Source organism: Macaca mulatta, chromosome 4 (genome assembly GCF_049350105.2).
Source record: "Macaca mulatta isolate MMU2019108-1 chromosome 4, T2T-MMU8v2.0, whole genome shotgun sequence".
Classification (NCBI taxonomy): domain Eukaryota; kingdom Metazoa; phylum Chordata; class Mammalia; order Primates; family Cercopithecidae; genus Macaca; species Macaca mulatta.
This window is the reverse complement of record NC_133409.1, coordinates 145,518,072-145,536,798: the sequence shown is the minus strand read 5'-3', so window position 1 is coordinate 145,536,798 and position 18,727 is coordinate 145,518,072. Positions and strand designations below refer to the sequence as shown.

At 52.7% G+C, this 18,727-nt stretch overlaps 1 protein-coding gene across 5 annotated transcripts in view; it reads left to right on the top strand.

Annotated features, from left to right (window-relative positions):
- RAB44 (RAB44, member RAS oncogene family) overlaps positions 1 to 17,199 on the top strand; it is a 35,292-nt gene extending 18,093 nt beyond the window's left edge. The window contains exons 4-14 of one of the 5 annotated variants that reach the window (XR_013416460.1): positions 214 to 388; positions 2,023 to 2,169; positions 2,774 to 2,864; positions 3,240 to 3,335; positions 4,855 to 5,042; positions 5,645 to 7,197; positions 10,310 to 10,428; positions 11,965 to 12,136; positions 13,147 to 13,248; positions 15,441 to 15,517; positions 16,812 to 17,199. Coding sequence is in view for 4 of the 5 variants with exons in the window: in XM_015136253.3 (XP_014991739.2) it covers positions 214 to 388; positions 2,023 to 2,169; positions 2,774 to 2,864; positions 3,240 to 3,335; positions 4,855 to 5,042; positions 5,645 to 7,197; positions 10,310 to 10,391; positions 12,022 to 12,136; positions 13,147 to 13,248; positions 15,441 to 15,517; positions 16,812 to 16,902 (2,717 nt within the window). In the remaining variant the exon portion in view is untranslated. The remainder of the gene's footprint in view (positions 1 to 213; positions 389 to 2,022; positions 2,170 to 2,773; positions 2,865 to 3,239; positions 3,336 to 4,854; positions 5,043 to 5,644; positions 7,198 to 10,309; positions 10,429 to 11,964; positions 12,137 to 13,146; positions 13,249 to 15,440; positions 15,518 to 16,811) is intronic. The other 4 variants (XM_078000065.1, XM_015136253.3, XM_078000067.1 and 1 more) reach the window with 4 other exon arrangements.
- The last annotated feature ends 1,528 nt before the right edge of the window (positions 17,200 to 18,727 follow it).

The following is an 18,727-nucleotide window of genomic DNA, read 5'->3' as shown; positions in this document are numbered from 1 at the left end:
TTTGGTGTCTCTGGGCCTCAGACGCTCATCTGTAAAATGACTACCTTAAGTAGACTCCTAAGGTTGATATGAGAAATACATGAATGTAGCCCTGTATAAATGTGACTGGCACAGGTAGAATTCCTTCCCTGAGGGCTGGAGCAGGGCTGGGTGGGAGGCCAGGCACCTGGGCCCAACACCACTGTGCTCCCCTCTGTCCGTCTCTGTCCACAGAAAACATCTTTGGCTCCAGCCAGAGCTCCCACAGGCTCCGCAGAAGGAAGCCACTGCCCTCTAAGCGGGTGTCTGCTACCACCAGTTTCCCGGCTCTGGAGGAGGCCGATGCTGAGGAGAAGGAGGCGTTCCTTGCCTTCATAGAGCAGCTGGGGACTGGACACTTACTTCCCAAGTAAGGCCAGGGCAGCATGTGCACAGGGAGAGGCTCTGCCAGCCATTGACAGCAGGGGCTCCCCTGGACACAGCGTCAAGGGGGCAGGTGCCAGGTAGAGCCAGGTGCAAATCCCGGCTTGGCCATTGGCTGGCTGTGTGACCACAGGGATGGCTTCGCCTCTGACCTCTGTTTCCTGGGCTGCAGAATGAGCCTAAAAGCTGTGGTGGGGTTAAAACCACATGCAGAGGATGCCTGCTTATGGGGAGTCATTCCCACCCCCGCACCTCCCTGCCCTATCCTGCCCTGTAGGGTCACTCTTCAGGAGGACTAACAAGTGGGCTCAGCTTCCCAAGGGCCCTTGAATTCTTAAAACCATGGGAATCCCTGCGGGTGCCTTTCTTAACTCAGTGAGGATTCCTGGAGTTGGGGGTGATTTCAGGCATTTTGTGCCCCGGGTTGAACAGGTTTGGAGACAGAAATGCATTTCCTCCCATCCTTCTGAGGCTCTGGGTATAGGGAGTTGCCTTTGCTTAGAAAAGGGGAGCCCTGGCCTGGCTCATGCCTGTAATCCCGGCACTTTGGGAGGCCGAGGCGGGTGAATCACCTGAGGTCAGGAGTTCCAACCAGCCTGGCCAACATGATGAAACCCCATCTCTACTAAAAATACAAAAATTAGCCGGGCATGGTGGCACATGCCTGTAATCCCATCTACTCGGGAGGCTGAGGCAGAAGAATTGCAGCAGGAGAATCGCTTGAACCTGGGATGCAGAGGTTGCAGTGAGCTGAGATCGTGCCACTGCACTCCAGCCTGGGCGACAGAGCGAGACTCTGTCTCAAAAAAAAAAAAAAAAAAAAAAAGAAAAGAAAAAGAGAGAGAGAGAGAGAGAAAGAAAGGGAGCCCTGCCTGCAAACATCCCTCTCTAGGACTCCCAGGGTCTGTTAGAACCAGTGGGGGAGTCACCCTCACGCACTGGCCCAGGTTTGCTCACCGCACCCGTGGGGTTCTGTGAGGACAAGATTCCTCACGCTTGGCTCCGGGAGGGTGGGGCCAGGTGCTGTGAGGCAGGCAGGGTGGGACTTAGGGTGTAGACTGGCAGGGCAACCTTTTATTCACTTGGCAGCTTGGCCTAGGCTCAGCCCTCTGGCATCTGTCCTCACGACTTAATTAAATCCATGTGAAAGCAGCCTTTATCGGGTGCCAACCGTGTAGCAGGCCCTGAGCTGGTGCTTTCGTCAGGCGTCTCTCATTCCTCAATGACCTTGCTTGGCAGGAATCAGCCCCCACCCCATTTTACAAATGAGCCCAGAGAGGGCTTGGGACTTGCTGAAGGTCACACAGCCTCAGAGTGAGAGAAGAGAGAGGGCAGATGGAAGCCCTGGGCCATCAGTATCCCAAATCCTCCCATCCCACTATTACAGAATCATAGAGAGACAAAGTGTGGCAGGGGTTCAGGAAGGGAGAGGGCACACCTGGGAACGGTTCCTGGAGGAGGTGGCATTTGAGTTGCATCTTGTAGGGTGTCAATAGATTTGGCCCAGGTGCCAAAGTCTCTTGGAGCGCTGTCGTGAAAACTGAGGAGTGGGGCTCCCCTTGCTTCTCCATCCCACCTCGTGTCTGACCCTCCCATCTCTGGCTGTCCTCCCCTCCCCAGGCAGACAGAAATCTGGCAGCTGTGGCGGCAGCTGCGGCAGGAGGAGCCCCAGCTGGCAGGCAACCTGGCAGGCTTTCTGGCCAAGATGACCAGCCGCCTGCAGGAGGCCCAGGCAGACAAGGAGGCCTTGGAGCTGACCCTGAAGAAGTGAGTGGGGGGCCCGGCCGGGTGTCTGACTTGAAGTAGGTGCTCTTCACATTCCAGTGGAATCTGAATTTCCCCAGCTCCTTCTACAGCCGGGCCTGTGAGCTGGATAGGGCAGAGCTGCGCTGGAGGAAGAGGTGGCTCAGGGGACCTGGCGGGGGGGACAGAGTTGGTAATGGCAGGAGTGGGAATGGCAGGGTGTGTCTTGGTACAGGACCCGCTGTGACGCCCAACTCCAGGGGGCCTGCTCCCGTAGATTGCAATGCATGTGGTGACCCTGGAGTTGGGTTATAGGGGCAGGAGGATGGTGAAAGAGGGAGGTGGGACTGAGTGATGGGGTGATGAGGACAATGAGACCCTGGCCAGGGGAACTGGTGATGGTTACAAGGGTCGGCATGGTGGGATCAGCAGGATCAATGTCAAAGTCGTATGGGTCAGCGGGTTGTTATTGGGATGGCTGTTCTCAGAGTGACAGAGGTCAGTGACTGCTGGCAGAGTGAGGAAAGCAATAGGATGGATTCCACACCCAAGCCCAGACTGCCCCTGCCAGCAGCAGGCTCCCAGAGGCGCTAATGGGCTGCCTGGCCCCAACTCCTGCTCCTCCCAGGTGTGACTCTGACCACCACCGCGAGGTCCAGCAGCTCTATGAGGAGATGGAGCAGCAGATCCGCCAGGAGAAGCAGCAGCTGCAGGCCGAGGTGGGCTCCTGCTGGCAGCCTGCCTCCTTCCCACTGCCGGGGACACCTCTGCTGGCTGAGGAGTGGGGCCAGTGACTGACCAGGGTGGGGTGCAGGAGGCTGCTGGAGTAAATCCTCTCCCTGCCCTGAGCAGCTTGTGTTCCCCAGAGAGATGGGGTGGGGAATGTCGAACCTGGGCCCCCTTCCCATCTCTGCCAAGTCTCCTTGTTGCCACAATCTAGGCTGGAACTGGGGGAGTTGTCCTGAGAACCCTCCCTGCTGGGACATCCTGGCCCAGGCACCCCAGGTGGTGGAGGTGGAGTGTGAGAAGGGCTGGCCTGCCCGGCTGGCTCTTAAGAGTCTGCAGGGTGAGGGCTGAATCTACCTACTCCACAGAGCGACTCTCGGGGCCTGGCCCTCACCTCCCAGATGCAGGACGTCCTAGAAGCCAAGGAGCGCGAGGTGCAGCGACTAGCTGAGGGCCAGAGGGAGGTGAGTGACAGGGTTTCCCAGAAACCCACTTTCGAACAGGTTTTTAATATCTATGAGCCTCAGTTTCCTATCAGAGACATGGAAATCAGAGCTCCTGCCTTAGTAGGTACTGTGATGATTAGAGGTACTACATGGGAGGGCCTAAGACAGTGCCTGGTACATAGTAGTTTATGTATCACTTGTTCCATCTCTGAAACTGACCTAGCTTCCTGCTTAGGGTCAGGTTACCTGCTGCCCTGACACTGCAGGTCTTATAGCCTGTAGTCACTTATGGGTGGCACTGTGGTTGACTGTTCGGAGACCCTGCCCCACTGTCTCTTCCTTCCTCAACTTGGGGACCTCTGACCTTGGTAAAATTGTCCTCTGCTGTAACCAGGACAACAAGCATCCCTTCAGCCTGGGACAAGATTCCCGGAGCCTTCCTCACCATGGCCTGGGCTGGCCCTGTTACCATGTTGATTTCCCAGGTGCCTCTGCAGCTGCTCCTTGGAAATTGAGGCAGGCCCCTCCTGCCAAGAGAAGAGATAGGGCTTTACACCTGGGGCCGTTTTGTCCTGTCCCCTGTGAAGGTGAAGCCTCTTCCCTCCAACCATTCATTCCTTCACCCCACAACTACTTATCCAGCACCAACTATGTGCCAGACACTGTTCCAGGTTCTGAGGATCATGACAGACACAAACCTCTGCCCACAGAGTTACCATCTAGTCAGGGAGACAGGTGACATACATAACATAGGAGATGGTGATCAGTGCTAAGGAGAATAAAGTAAAACAGGAAAGGGGGATAGAAGAGTTGGAATCGTAGTCAAGTAAGTTGAGAAGGGAGTCAAGGAAGGCCTGGCTGAGATGATGACATTGGAGCGAAGACCTGAAGAAGTGTGATATGCGGGGGAAGGGCATCCAGGCAGAGGGAACAGCAGGTGCGAAGGCCCTGAGCGGGCATGCGCTGTGGAAGTTCACGGAACAGTAAGCAGAGCTGTGGACTGGAACAGACTGAGAGGGAACAGCCATGGGAAAGGAGATGAGGGTCATGAGGGGAGGTGAGGAGGCTGCAGGGAGACTCTTCAGGGTCCCGGAGGCCATTACAAGGGCTTGCCTTTCCCTACACCTGGCCAGGCAGCGTTCCCTCTCTCGGTCATGTGATTTGCTGTTGGATCAGGAGCCCCTTGTAGACCAGATGGTCTCAGAGGCCAGCAGCCATTGCAGGGCTCTGAGTAGAGGAGGGTGGGATCTGGTTTAGGTGTGGGGCTTTTGTGGCACTGCTGGTTTTTGTTCCTCACACAGTCTCCCTGCCCTCCCTGCCTCAGGATTTCCAATGCCCCTCCTGGACAGGAGCTAATGGAGCTAGTTAGGCCAAGGAGGGATAACCGTCCACTCTTACTCTGATTTAAGCTGGGTCTCCAGGAGCCTGGTCAGGGGGTGGGAGTCTGGACAGGGGGTGTCTCACAATGGCCTTGGGAGGCTTTTTGCTGCCCTGGAGGGCATCTGGGCTTCTCTCTGCCTCACCCTCCACCCTACAGCTGGAGGCCCAGCTCTCCCACCTCAGGAGCACACATCAGGAGGCTGCCTCAGAGAACCAGCAGCTGTGGGAGGCCAAGCGTGACCTGGCTGGGCGGCTGGAGGAGGTGCAGGGGCAGCTGCAGGTGACCAGGGGGCGCCTGGACGCCGCCAGGGGCCGAGTGTCCTGGCAGATGGAGGAGAAACTGAGGCAAGTGGCTGCTATCCCTGGACTGGGGTGGACTCTAGGGGCCTCCTGGAACCAGTGGGGAACTCTGAGTTCTCTAAGAATCTAGCTAGCACACAGTGCACACACAGTTTCCTTCCTTAAACCCCACCCTCTGCCACGCTGGAACTATCACGCCCATTTCTAAGATGAGGAAACTGGGGCACAAAAAAGGGAAACACCTCTGCCCAAGACCACATGGCTAGAATTAAAACATGCACATGTGTGGGTGTACATGTACACACACACACACACACACACACACACACACAAAGGCTTAGTGCAGTGCAAGATCCCTAGCAGGCACTCACTCTACTTGTTATAGCTCAGAGGAGTGGGATGGGCCAGAATGATCAAGGAAGGCTTCCTGGAGGAGGTGAGGCTTCATGTGGGTCTTGAGGATGGATGAGATTGGATGAGGAGGAGGAGTGGGGAGCACACACCAGGTGAGAAGGATTGCCTGAGCAAGGACTGGGAGGAGGCCTGGCCATGGGGAGAGCAAGGGATGGTGAAGGCTGCAGGTAGGATGGGTGTGACACCACCTACCTGCCCCTCCCCTGATCTTTGCTTCCCTACTTCCTTTCCAGTGTTCCTGGAGTGGGTGAGAAGACCCCAGACCCTCGGGCTGTCTCCCCTGAGGAGGCCCCGCTGCCTGGGCTATTTGGGGACAATGATGACTGGGACCAGCTCCTGAGCAACTTTGGCAGCCCTCCGCACGGAGCCCTGCAGCTCTGCTGGAGCCCGCCCCCGACCCCAAGAGCCGCCTCAGGCCCCCAGACACCCCGTGTGGTCAGGCAGATCTCCATCTCGGAGCCACAGGCTTTACTATTTGGTCAGGAGCCATCTTCAGATCCAGATGGGGCTCCGAGGACCCCCCCTGGGGTGCCTTTCAGCGCCAAGGACAGTAAAGGAGTGGACCCAGAGGAGCAGGACATTAGTGCAGAGCAGCCTGTCAAACCGCACGACCTGGACCCCAACCAGGAGCCGGGGTCCACACCCGAGGGCCGCCTCCTCTGGGGTCTCTCAGGAAGCCTGGTGGCACCTGCATTCAAAGTGCTCATTCCTTTGGAGGATGGGCCCCCTCCCCCTCCCCAGGCCCCAGCTGGGTCCAGCAAACAGATCCAGGCCTCAGACCCAGATGACAAGGACCCTGGGTCTTGGGCTCCTCCCAGGGGGGCTCAGCCTGGGGCTGGAGCAGGACCCCGGGAATCCACACAAACCCCTCCCACCATGACTGAGCCGGAAACCCAGCCCAGACCCTCGCCCACAACTGCCTTCACAGGAGTGGGCCCAGCCAAGCCGCCCAGGCAGAGAGATACCCTCCAGCAGAACCTGCATGCCACTGGCTCTGAGCCAAGACCGGGGGCCCAGAGGGCCCTCACCCTGGGGCCAACTGAGCCCTTCCAGGGCCTGGAGTTTGTGGGTCCACTGCCCACAGAGAGGTTGGAGCAGGGCTACACAGGCCCAGTGGTGCAGGAGGGCCTTCCTGAGGGGCTAAGAGAAGCTCATGGCCGGGTCCTTGGGCTGGGTGAGCTGCCTGCCCTCCCCCACCAGGGGCTAGAAGAGGAACCCAGGTCTGAGGAAGGAAAACAAGAGGGCCGAGGTGAACAGGACCTCAGTTCAGAGCAGTCAGTTGAGGCTCACGGCCTGGAAGCTGCGCATTCGCAACTCCCCCAGCAAGATTCTCTGCTTGCTTCTCTCCCATCTGCCACACCACAGGCTCAGGTGGAAGCAGAAGCCACCGCTCCTGGAAAACCGGCACCTCCAAGGGGCTCTCCTCCCGGAGGGGCTCAGCCTGGGGCTGGAGCAGGACCCAAGGAACCCACGCGAACCCCTCCCACCATGGCTGAGCAGGAAGCCCAACCCAGGCCATCCCTCATGACTGCTCACGAGGAAGAACAAGGCCCCCGTCACTCCAGAGAACCAAGGGCAGAGAGCAGGCTTGAAGATCCAGGAACGGACTCCAGGGAGGCTGGGCTGACCCCATCCCCGGGAGACCCCATGGCTGCAGGGGAACCCCAGGCCAACCCTGATTACCTCTTCCATGTCATCTTCCTGGGAGACTCCAACGTGGGCAAAACATCCTTCCTGCACCTGCTGCACCAGAATTCCTTCGCCACAGGCTTGACAGCTACCGTGGGTAAGGGCACCGAGGAGGGCGGCGGGGAGGAGGGGAGATGCAGGGGCCAGGGCCAACGAGTGGCAGCAGGCCCAGACCAAGCCATCCCTGAGGAAGCTGCAGGTTCTGCCCTGGCCACGGGCCCTGCATTAGACATTGTTTTATATGGGCATAACCTTACTATTTCACTAATCGTCTCTAATTACAGGTAATTTGCTTTTTCTGCATTGATCTGATTAGCTTATAATGTGCCACATCAACAATGCACCCTGCAATTTAGGTGCCTGCGAGAGTTGATGGTGAAAACAAGCATGTTTCCACTCATGTGGCCCGTGGGCAGGCCAGAGCAGGGTCTGTGCTGGTTGGATTTGCTCATGACTAGCTCCAGGCTGGGCGGCGATGGTCTGGCAGGAAGTCACCTTGGGCAAGCTGGATATTTTACACAGAATGTGTTTGTAGAGTGTGGTAAATTAGGAACCCAGGTGCCTGAATTCAAATTTTAGTCCTGCCACTTATTGGGGTCTGAATTTGGACAAATGATTTAACCCTTTCGAACCCCCAAATCCTCATCTGCATAATCAGACAACAGTAGTGCTGCCTTCCTAGAGCGGTTGAGGATTAGTTGAGTTGATATGTCAAGATCTTAGAATAATAACTGACATGTAGCGAGTACTCTGTAAGTATTAGTTATTATGATTGTTATGATTATTATAAGTAAATATTTGATCATGTCTAACTCAGTGGCTCCTGCAAGAAATGGCTGAAAGCAGAGAACCTTCCCTCCCTAAAAGTATCAGCATATGCGGCCACTGAACCCCATACAGAGCTACAGAAAAGCAAACCCGAGGGAATGGAGGGGAGACCCACCTAGGGACAAAGACGTCATGCCATGCCTGTCTTTATATTAGACCAGGGCACATGCCGACTGAGGATCAGTGCCAGACCAGTCGGTAAATGACAGCTCCCCACAAGAGAGGCCTGGGGCAGGTTCTCAAACTTTTCTTGCCCAAGAAGCCTTACCTGGGAGCCAGTTAAAAATGCAATTCCCTCAGGAAGAGGAAACCTATAGCAGGCTGGCCTGATGTTGAGTGGGGTCACAGGTTCTACAACACTACCATTATTTTATTTATTTATTTATTGAGATAGAGCCTCGCCCTGTCACCCAGGCTCAAGTGCAGTGGCACAATTTCTGCTCACTGCAACCTCTGCTTCCTGGGTTCAAGTGATTCTCCTGCCTCAGCCTCCCAAGTAGCTGAGACTACAGGTGTGTGCCACTTCACCTGGCTTATTTTTGTACTTTTAGTAGAGATGAAGTTCACCATGTTGGCCAGGCTGGTGACCTCAGGTGATCCACCTGCCTCAGCCTCCCAAAGTGCTGGGATTACAGTCATGAGCCACCATGCCCAGCCAAGGCTACCATTATTAGTCACCTAAGCTACCGTTTACTGACCACCTCCCATGCACTAGGCATCTTCCATACATGTCTTACTCCTTACAACAGCCTTCCTTAGAATGGAGCCTCCCCTTTTATTATGTGGTGAGAAATTCCCACAAAATTCAATCAAGAAAAACACAAGCTGCATAATTGTGAACCAACCAACCAACCAACCAACCAACCAACCAACCAACCAACCAGGCAAGCCGGCATGCACTGCTAGCCGGCTGGGAGTACCCGAGATTCAAGTACTTGGTCCAGATCTGTCCCAATCCCAGCTACGGTTTGCTGCCCCCTGGTGGCTATCGTCTATTCCGGTTTAAATACCACAGGAAATGATCCTGCCTTCACGGGTCAATTATTTCCCTACCTGGCGTCACCTTCCCTCCATTCTTGCCCCACCCCACTACCTCACAACATAAGAACTCTACCCTGCCTGCATTTGAGGACGGGACCAGATAGAGAATTACAGCCAACGGAGTTATATTTGAATGTACATTTTCCGTATCTATCCCCATTTTACAGATGAAGAAAGCAGAGAATTGAAGACCTGGTTAAGTTTCTTGCCCTAGCTGGGCCCCCAAAGTTAAGGCCACCTACCTTAAAAGCCCTGCCTCCACACCAGAAGTTTTATCCTCTTTTCTGGGTCTGCTCACTTAAAACAGCATTTTATTTATTTATTTATTTATTTATTTTATTTTTTTTTTTTTTGAGGCGCTCTGTCGCCCAGGCTGGAGTGCAGTGGTGCGATCTCCGCTCATTGTAAGCTCCGCCCCCCGGGTTCTTGCCATTCTCCTGCCTCGGCCTCCCGAGTAGCTGGGACTACAGGCGCCCACCACCACGCCCGGGTAGTTGTTTGTATTTTTAGTAGAGACGGGGTTTCACTGTGTTAGCCAGGATGGTCTCGGTCTCCTTACCTCGTGATCTGCCCGCCTTGGCCTCCCAAAGTGCTGGGATTACAGGCGTGAGCCACCGCGCCCGGCCTTATTTATTTATTTATTTATTTATTTATTTATTTGAGACGGAGTTTCACTCTTGTTGCCCAGGCTGGAGTGCAGTGGCGGGATCTCGGCTCCCTGTAACCTCCGCCTCTCGGGTTCAAGTGATTCTCCTGCCTCAGCCTCCCGAGTAGCTGGGATTACAGGCGTGTGCCACCACACCCGGCTGATTAAAACAGCATTTTAATCCTCCAGCCACTCTGCAGTGTAGGTCTTTCTAATTTGCCACTTTGCAGACAAGGAAAGAGAGGCTCACAGAAGTGAAATGACTTGCCTGAGGTCCTGTAACCAGTGTAACAGTGGCCTGAAGCCAGCATTCCTTATGCCCCTCTGGGCTGCTTGTCTCCCCTGCTGTCTGGTTGAGAGGGGAAGGTGCATGCGATAATTAGGGAATGGAAAAAGGAGTAGTGTAAAAATAAAATAATGAAACTTGTATTCTGGGTGACCTAAGGAATAAACATCGTAGACAAGGTGCCTTGGGTTGGCACAAACTGCCAGTATGGCAGGGAGGTCTGGGAAGGCTTCCTGGAGAAAGTGGGTCCTCGAGGATGGATGGAATGCAGAGCGGAAGGGAAGCCCAGCAGCCAAGGGCTCTATCGCACTGCAGCGGGTACAGGGAACAGGTGTATACTGGGGTAGGCCTTGGCTAGGAGTCCTGGATGGTAACTTAGTAGGCTTCACCCCTCTTTATGTGTCCTAGGAGTAGATTTTCGGGTCAAAACCTTGCTGGTGGACAACAAGTGCTTTGTGCTGCAGCTCTGGGACACGGCTGGCCAAGAGAGGTAACAGGCAATGTGTATCAGTGGTGTCAGGAACTAGGTACAGAGGGACACACAGCAGCCCCAGTAACATGGGCCGGAGGCAACTGCCCCCCGAGGATTCAGGAGGTCAGGGAAGGAGAGATGAGTCAAGGCCAAGGCAGGGGAGAGAGGGCAGCAGAGCCAGAGGTCCCTCAGCCTGGCAGGGCATATATTAGGGCTGTCCCAACATGGTCATTAGTGGACAGCCACCCAATCACCTGTCCTTCTGAAAATGCTGGTCTTCTACTTTCAACCTAGGCAGAAGTGATCAAAACTTTTTTCTTTTCTTTTTGAGATGGAGTCTCGCTCTATTGCTCAGGCTGGAGTGCAGAGGCGCGATCTGGGCTCACCACAACCTCCACCTCCTGGGTTCAAGCGATTCTCCTGTTTCAGCCTCCCGAGTAGCTGGGACTACAGGTGCCCGCTACCACATCTGGCTAATTTTTGTGTTTTTAGTAGAGATGGGGTTTCATCATATTGGCCAGGCTGGTCTCGAACTCCTGACCTTGTGATCTGCCTGCTTCGGCTTCCCGCAGTGCTGGGATTCCAGGCATGAGCTACTGCACCAGGCAGTAATCAAAACTCAAAAGGCATATCTTATTTGATTCTGCAGTTCCACATCTAGAAATTTATTCTATAGACAGACTCATATATGACTATAATAACAAAGGGACCAGGACCATTCGTAGTATTATCACTTGTGTTATTAAAATAGGAAACAACCTAAATGTCCATCAATAGGGGACCAGTTAGATAAAGTAGGGTCAGTCCACCCAATATAACACTGTAAAGCCACACAAAGACTGAGGACTGTCTTTATGTACTAATAGGGATTTTTTTTTTTTTTTTTTTTTGAGACACAGTCTTGCTCTGTCGCCCAAGCTGGAGTGTGGTGGCGTGATCTCAGCTCACTGCAACCTCCGCCTCCAGGGCTTAAGTGATTCTTGCGCCTCAGCCTCCTGAGGAGATGGGGGTACAGGCACACGCCACCACATCCAGCTAATTTTTGTATTTTTAGTAGACACGGGGTTTCACCATGTTGGCCAGGCCAATCTGGAACTTCTGACCACAAATGATCCTCCTGCCTCAGCCTCCCAAAGTGCTGGGATTACAGGCGTGAGCCACTGCACCCAGCCCGATAGGGAAATTTCTCTAAGACATCCTGTTAACTGGAAAAAACCAAAATGCAGAACACTGAATATTAATGAGTATGATGAATGTTTTACACTGTATTTGTATAAAATAGAGGCGGAAAGATGTATGTGTACGGGTGTATATATGTGTGTGTATATATATGTATATACATAAAATACCTCTGGAAAAATATTTAAGAAACTGATAACCCTGGTTGCCTCTGGGGAGGGGGACTAGGTGGCTTCAGGATGGGGCAGAAGGAAGGAGACGTTTCACTGAGTTCTCCTTGAGACCTTTTGAAATTTGGGCCATGAGAACTGTTACCTCGTCAACAAGAACTACACCGTACGAAGGAAAGCATACAGACGTGCTCTGTGGGAAGCAATTAGAAGTAGGATAAGTTACTTCTCCCACTTTGCAGAGGCCAGGACCTGGGGTCGGGATGCCTGGTGTGGCCTCATGCAGACTCTCTGGGCAGGTACCACAGCATGACGCGGCAGCTGCTCCGCAAGGCTGATGGGGTAGTGCTTATGTACGACATCACCTCCCAGGAGAGCTTTGGCCACGTGCGCTACTGGCTAGACTGTCTCCAGGTGAGCAGATGGCTGCTGGGGTTGGCCCCAGTCCCTCTAGTCAAGAGGGACCTTATATCCTGCCACTCCCTCTTTTCTCCTAGGATTACAAACGACATGACAGACATATGGGTGACACCACCCACTGAGGGCATGTGGTTGGATGAGCTGGGAATGCAATAGTACAAAGAAACGACAACCACATAGTATAGCCTTCAAACAAAACTACTTCCTTTATCCTGTGAACATTCTCTTCCTACATATGGCAGCTCTGTTTATAATGTCTTCTTCTTACACTTGAGGCTAATGTAGTTCTAGTGCCATGCCACGTGATAATTCCTCTGTTCACACATCTCTAGTTTTTCCCCTGCATACTTCCTCAAAGCATATACACTGAAATTCTGCAGTGTGTACTAGCACAGCAGAGGGGTGTGAAGTTAGCCATGTTGTCTTCTCTCTGGAAGTTTCTAGTTTAGCAAAAGAAGCAGGATAAGGTAATGTGTGAAGAGGGGAGCTGAGCGCTGGGGTCTGACAGGACCTAGATTTGAATCCCACCCACCCCAACTCTGTGACTTTGGACAAGTGAATTGAGCTCTCTGAACTTCAATTTCCTGACTTCTTTCATAGGGGAGCTGTGAGGATTAACTGATATAATTGATTTCAGCATAGCACCTGGTGTATAACAATCACTCATTAATCAGAAATTATTATTATTATTATTCATGAAACAATTGGGAAAATGTATAATCAAGTGCTGGACTGTTCAACACAGGCAGGAAGAGAGGGCATGGGCAGGAACAATCCAGGAAGGCTTCCTGGGGGAGGTGTTCTTAAGGTTGGCCTTGGAAAATAGGTGAGATGTTTATCAGCAGAAAGGAAGGATGGGGGAAAGGGTCCAGGTGAGAAGGATATGGAGTGGATGTGGCCTGAGAGTAGGAACATGGGGGACACACTTCAGCTTCTAGGAGGGCAAATGTGCCAGGGGCCTGGCACACAGTGGTTGTGGCTGAGAGAACATGTTCTGTGTGCAGGACGCAGGGTCGGATGGGGTGGTCATCCTTCTCCTGGGAAACAAGATGGACTGTGAGGAAGAACGGCAAGTGTCCACAGAAGCTGGGCAGCAACTGGCCCGGGTAAGCACTTGGGCATCAGCCCCTCTCTGTGTGTGGACCGGGCAGGTGCCTCCCTGGCGGGTAGTGGATAGGCGTCACTTGACCTGGGCAGCCGAGGAGAACCCATGGCCCATTCCTGCCCCTGCCCCAACCAAAGCCCTGCTCAGAGCGAACAGCCTGGCCGCCTCTGCCTCCCACACAGCCTCGGCCTCTGGAGATGCGTTTTAAGCCCAAACCCGAGGCTAGAGTGGCGAGGGTGATACTGAACCTCATTGTTGAATTAGCACATTCCCACACCATGTCCCCACCTACATAAGAAATAGCTTCAGAGTAAAAAGGTTTTAAAGGCTTTGCTTAAAATTCCCAATCAAATTTTAATTTTATCTCTGGTCTCTAATTAACGTGCTGCCTTCTAAGTTCTCCTATTTTAAGACTCAAATTCTCCCTTGGGATGATTACATCAGAAGCTCCACTGCCAGACAGTGAATACTATTTATTCATGAATAGCATTTAACCACATTCCAGAAAATCTGGAGAGAATAAAAATAGAGGGGAAAATCACTCCTCGCCCCACCTCTCACGCAACCCCTCTTGGCGTTTTCATACCGCATTTTCTTCCTGTTTCTCTTCCCACTTCCCATAAGTCGTGAGGTCATCATTGTGGCTCCTGCCTGAAAGGAAGTTTATTCTTTTTCTTTTTCTTTCTTTCTTTTTTTTTTTTTTTTTGAGCTGGAATCTTGCTCTTTCGCCCAGGTTGGAGTGCAGTGGCATGATCTCGGCTCACTGCAACTTCCGACTCCAGGGTTCAAGCGATTCTCCCACCTCAGCCTCCTTAGTAGCTGGGACTACAGACGCGCGCCCCCAGGCCCAGCTAATTTTTGTATATTTAGTAGAGACGGGGTTTCGCCATGTTGGCCAGGCTGATCTGGAACTCCTGACCTCAGGTGATCTGCCTGCCTCAGCCTCCCAAAGTGCTGGGATTACAGGCGTGAGCCACTGTGCTCGGCCTTTTTCTTAAAAGTAGTAACTCAACCCTTTGACATAGTAATTTATCCTCTAGCAATTTATCCTAAGGGAAGACTCGGAAGTAATAATCCCTAAAGGAACACCTAATGGATACCCATGTATAACGTACAATCGCACATGTTTATATGAGGGCTTTCAAATATTATTTATAAGAACAAACATTTGGCAGCAATTGGTGGTTAAATTGTGGATGTTCATACGAGAGGTATTTGCCATTAAGAATCCCGTCTTGGAAAAATATTTAAGGGTGTGGGGGAAATGCTTACAATATAATAGAAAATCATATAAGCAGCTGCAAATCTAGATATAGATTAGGTTGAAACATATGAAATTGCTGATATTTGACTGGGGCATGCCAAAAATAGCAATTTCATCTGGTTTAACCTAACTGTACAGGACATTTAGCCCCCGCCCCATAAAAGGGTTATACAAAACAGAATGGCAATATCTTCCCAAACGCTAACAGCAGTGGTTTAGATATTGAGCATGTACTTTCTTATACAGTATCTTCCAATATTCTCCCAATGAAATATTTTTGAAATTAAAAAACATAACTGGCCGGGCGTGGTGGCTCATGCCTGTAATCCCAGCACTTTGGGAGGCTGAGGCGGGTGGATCACGAGGTCAGGAGATCGAGACCATCCTGGCTAACACAGTGAAACCCCGTCTCTACTAAAAACAAAAAATGCAAAAACTTAGCCGGGCGTGGCAGCGGGCGCCTGTAGTCCCAGCTACTTGGGAGGCTGAGGCAGGAGAATGGCGTGAAGCGGAGTCCCAGCTACTTGGGAGGCGGAGCTTGCAGTAAGCCGAGATCGCGCCACTGCACTCCAGCCTAGGTGACTGAGCGAGACTCTGTCTCAAAAAAAAAAAAAACTAACATTTATAAAATGTCTCCAGAGACCTTTCTCCAAGTTGGGATGCAGGCTTCCCACACTACTCCGAAGGCTGTGAAGTGTCGTTTCAGTGCATTCTTTGACACCTTGGCCAGCCGGGGTGAAGGGATAGTGGGCAAAGGGCTTCAGCCAAGGATGGTGGCCCACGCCGAGACGGGGCTGTCTTGCTCGCCACTGAGGTCGGCTTAGGGATGCCTTGGGACTCTGATGGCCAGGACTTTAGCGGTGGGGTATAGCCTGGCCTTGCAGTTGTCTCTCCCAAGGCACACATGCCCCTCCCTGTCTGGCCTGCAGGAACTGGGGGTCTCTTTTGGGGAGTGCAGTGCCGCCTTGGGTCACAACATCCTGGAGCCTGTGGTAAACCTGGCCAGGTAAGTGCTGCCCACCCCTCCGCCCCACCCCCACCCCCCACCACCCCACCGAATCCTCTGGGACAGCTCCAGCCCCACTCTTGACTCCCAGGTGGGACTGAAAGGCCCATTCTGAGGAAATGGGTCAGAGAAGCACCTAGTTAAAGACCTTGGCTCACCAGTCTGAGCGGGGGAGAGAGAGCCCTGCACTGAGTCTCCTGACTCCAGCTCTGCCATTCCCTTTCGCTGAATCACTCCCCACAGGCACTTAGGCTCTCCGAGCCTCAGTCTTTTCACTTGCAAAGAGGGCTGAGAAAAGGAGTGTCTTTCTTCTGCTCCCAAACTTCTAGTAGCTTCCATGGATTTAAAATAAAATTCAAATGCTTTGCAATGGCCTGCAGCATCTCCAGTGCCATCTCCCGTACCCCTGCACACACACACACACATTCACTCACACCCCCACAGACTCACATTCTCTCACACATACACTCACACTCACACTCACACTCACACACACACACTCACTAAGTTCCAGCCACTCAGAGACTCCCTCCCTGATCACCCACCTCTCACCACTATTTTGGATCCCAGCCCCTGTTTGTGTCCTTCATGGCCCTTCTTGACACGACACATATTAATGGTATATGCATTTATCTGTTTTCTTGTTGTCCAGGAAGGCAGGGCCATGTCTGTTCCGTTCAGTCCCTCTCCCCATGCCTGGGACCCAGGTGCTCCAAAAATGAATACAATGAGTGAGGGATGAGGGGAGCTAGATCAGATGGGCACCGTCTGGCACGCAGTAAATGCATCATGAAGAAAGGCAGGGACTTCTTTTGCTTCCCCAGCCCCCAAGCTCTCTCTTGGCACTGAGCCATAGCCCTCTGCCTGGGATGCACCTCCCCCATCCTTTCTGCTGGCAAACCTTGTCCATGGCTCAGTTTTCAGTTCAGTCACCATCTCCTTCCTCCCCAGATCCCTCCAGGACCTGGTATGAAGTCCCTGGTTGCCTCCCCATCATTCCTGGGCTGCAGTCACCCCTTTTCCTGTCTGTCTCTCTCACTACGCAAGGGAGGGAATAGTGGTTTCTCTGTCGTAGTCAGAGTCCTGCACAGTGCCTGGCACATAGTAGGCCAGAGAGAGAAGGTCAAAGTCTCAGGGACTCAATTCTTCTGGTCTCATGTGGAATGCAGGGCAGAGGCAGAGCTGGTGTGGGGGTTGCGGGTGCAGCCTCCCAGCCCCCAGCTGCACCCATGGGCCCATCCATGCTGCCCCTAGGAGGTGAGAAAGAGGACTGATGCTCGGCATTGTCACATAGGTCACTCAGGATGCAAGAAGAAGGCCTGAAGGGCTCGCTGGTGGAGGTGACCCCCAAGAAGCAGCCCAAGAAATTCGGTTGTTGCTCCTGACCACTTGTCCTGTCCCGGGTAGGATGGACACCCGCATGGTTTCCTGTCCCTCAGCTCCTGTTCTTCGTTCCTGGACAGCAACAAAACAGAGGACCAGCTTGGAGGTTCAGGAAAACCCTTCTCAAATCAGGGACTCGGATCCCAAAGCAGGGCTGCATCACCTCTGCCTTTCAAACTCCAAAGGAGGGCTTTGTTGAGTGAACAAGACTTGGGGGGCAGGAGTACGGCAAAACTCTCCAAAGAAAGAAAAAGTCTGGAAAAACAACTTAAGGAAAATACACCAAAATATTGGCCACACATCTGTGGGTGATAAAATTATAGCGAGAATGTGTGTGTGTGGGGGTGTTACTTTCGATTTTACACATACTTGTATTTTCAGATTTTCAACAATAACGATATTCATTACATAATCAGAAAAAAAGAGATGAGGAGGAGAGAAACTTTCCAAGGAGCTCCCTCGGGTGCTGCTGGCTCCTAATTGGTGTAACCTGTTAATCACCGCTCAGTGTTAGAGCGGTCCCTCTGTGCTCTGCCTGGCAGGGCGCTGTTGGCCTGGTCTCCCTCGCTATTTCTATTTGCAGGCATGGGCTTTCTTCGGTTCCTGGGAAGAGTGATGATCCGAAGGCCTCTGATACGCCCTGATGCCCTCCTGTCTTGCAGAGCCCCGACCTCACTCCCTTTCCCCATGATACGAAACACACCTCACAGGGGTCACATTCGAGGGTCCCATCCCCTGCTCCAGTGCCACGGTGTCCCCAAGCACAGGGCTTCGGCCTGAGTTGTCAGTCTGTGGATGTATTTGAAGGGCAGCTAGGGTGTGGCTGGGGGTCCAAACAGCTGGGGAGCCTAGACTCAGAATCATTCACACACTCTTCTTTGGAGCTTTTGCAGAAGTTTCCGGAATTCCATAAAATTCACCTCCTGGATGGCGGCTGCACCTTATCGGCCAGGGCTGGGGTTTCCGGTGCCCTCGGAGAGCTTGCTTTAGAGTCTTAGAGAGACTGCCATGGTCTGTGTTTGTGCGTCTGTCACATCTTACCATCATCACAAATTGAATAGACAACATGTGCCAGGCACTGAGTTTGTTTGATTGTTTTTTGAGACAGGGTCTCTCTCTGTTCCCCAGGCTGGAGTGCATTGGCATGATCGCCACTCTCTGCAGCCTCAACTGTCTGGGCTCAAGCGATTCCCCTACCTCAGCCTCCCAAGTAGCTGGGACCACAGGCACGTGCCACCACACCTTGCTAATTTTTTAGTTATTTGCAAAGACAAGGTCTTGCTATGTTGCTTAGGCTGGTCTCAAACTCCTGGGCTCAAGTGATCATCCCAATGTGCTGGGATGACAGGCGTGAGCCACCGCCCCCAGCCTGAGTTTGGTATTTTGTAATCCTTCAGGTACTGGGGAATTTCCTGGCTGAATCAATGGAAACCCCATAGAGGGACAAGCAAAGACAGTTCAAGGAACAGAGTTAGAGAGAGAATGAAGGAGAAAGAGGGAGCAACAGAGGCCTGTTGAATCACACAGTCTTAGACCCTGGCCCCAACCCCTCTTCTCAGTTCTGAAAGGAACGTCTCAGCAGCAGTGAGCCTTCCATCACTAAAGGCACACAAGCAGAAGCCAGGTAATACTTGGCAAAAGGTGAGGTAGAGAAGATCCCAGCATCTGAATCCACCAAAGTTGGATTAGATTCCCTTAACGGACCCCATTCAACCTCCAGACTCCATGTGGATGATTCCCATGGTCCAGCTGATTCTTTTTTTCTTTTTTTTTTTTTTTTTTTTGAGACAGAGTCTCACACTGTCGCCAGGCTGGAGTGCAGTGGTG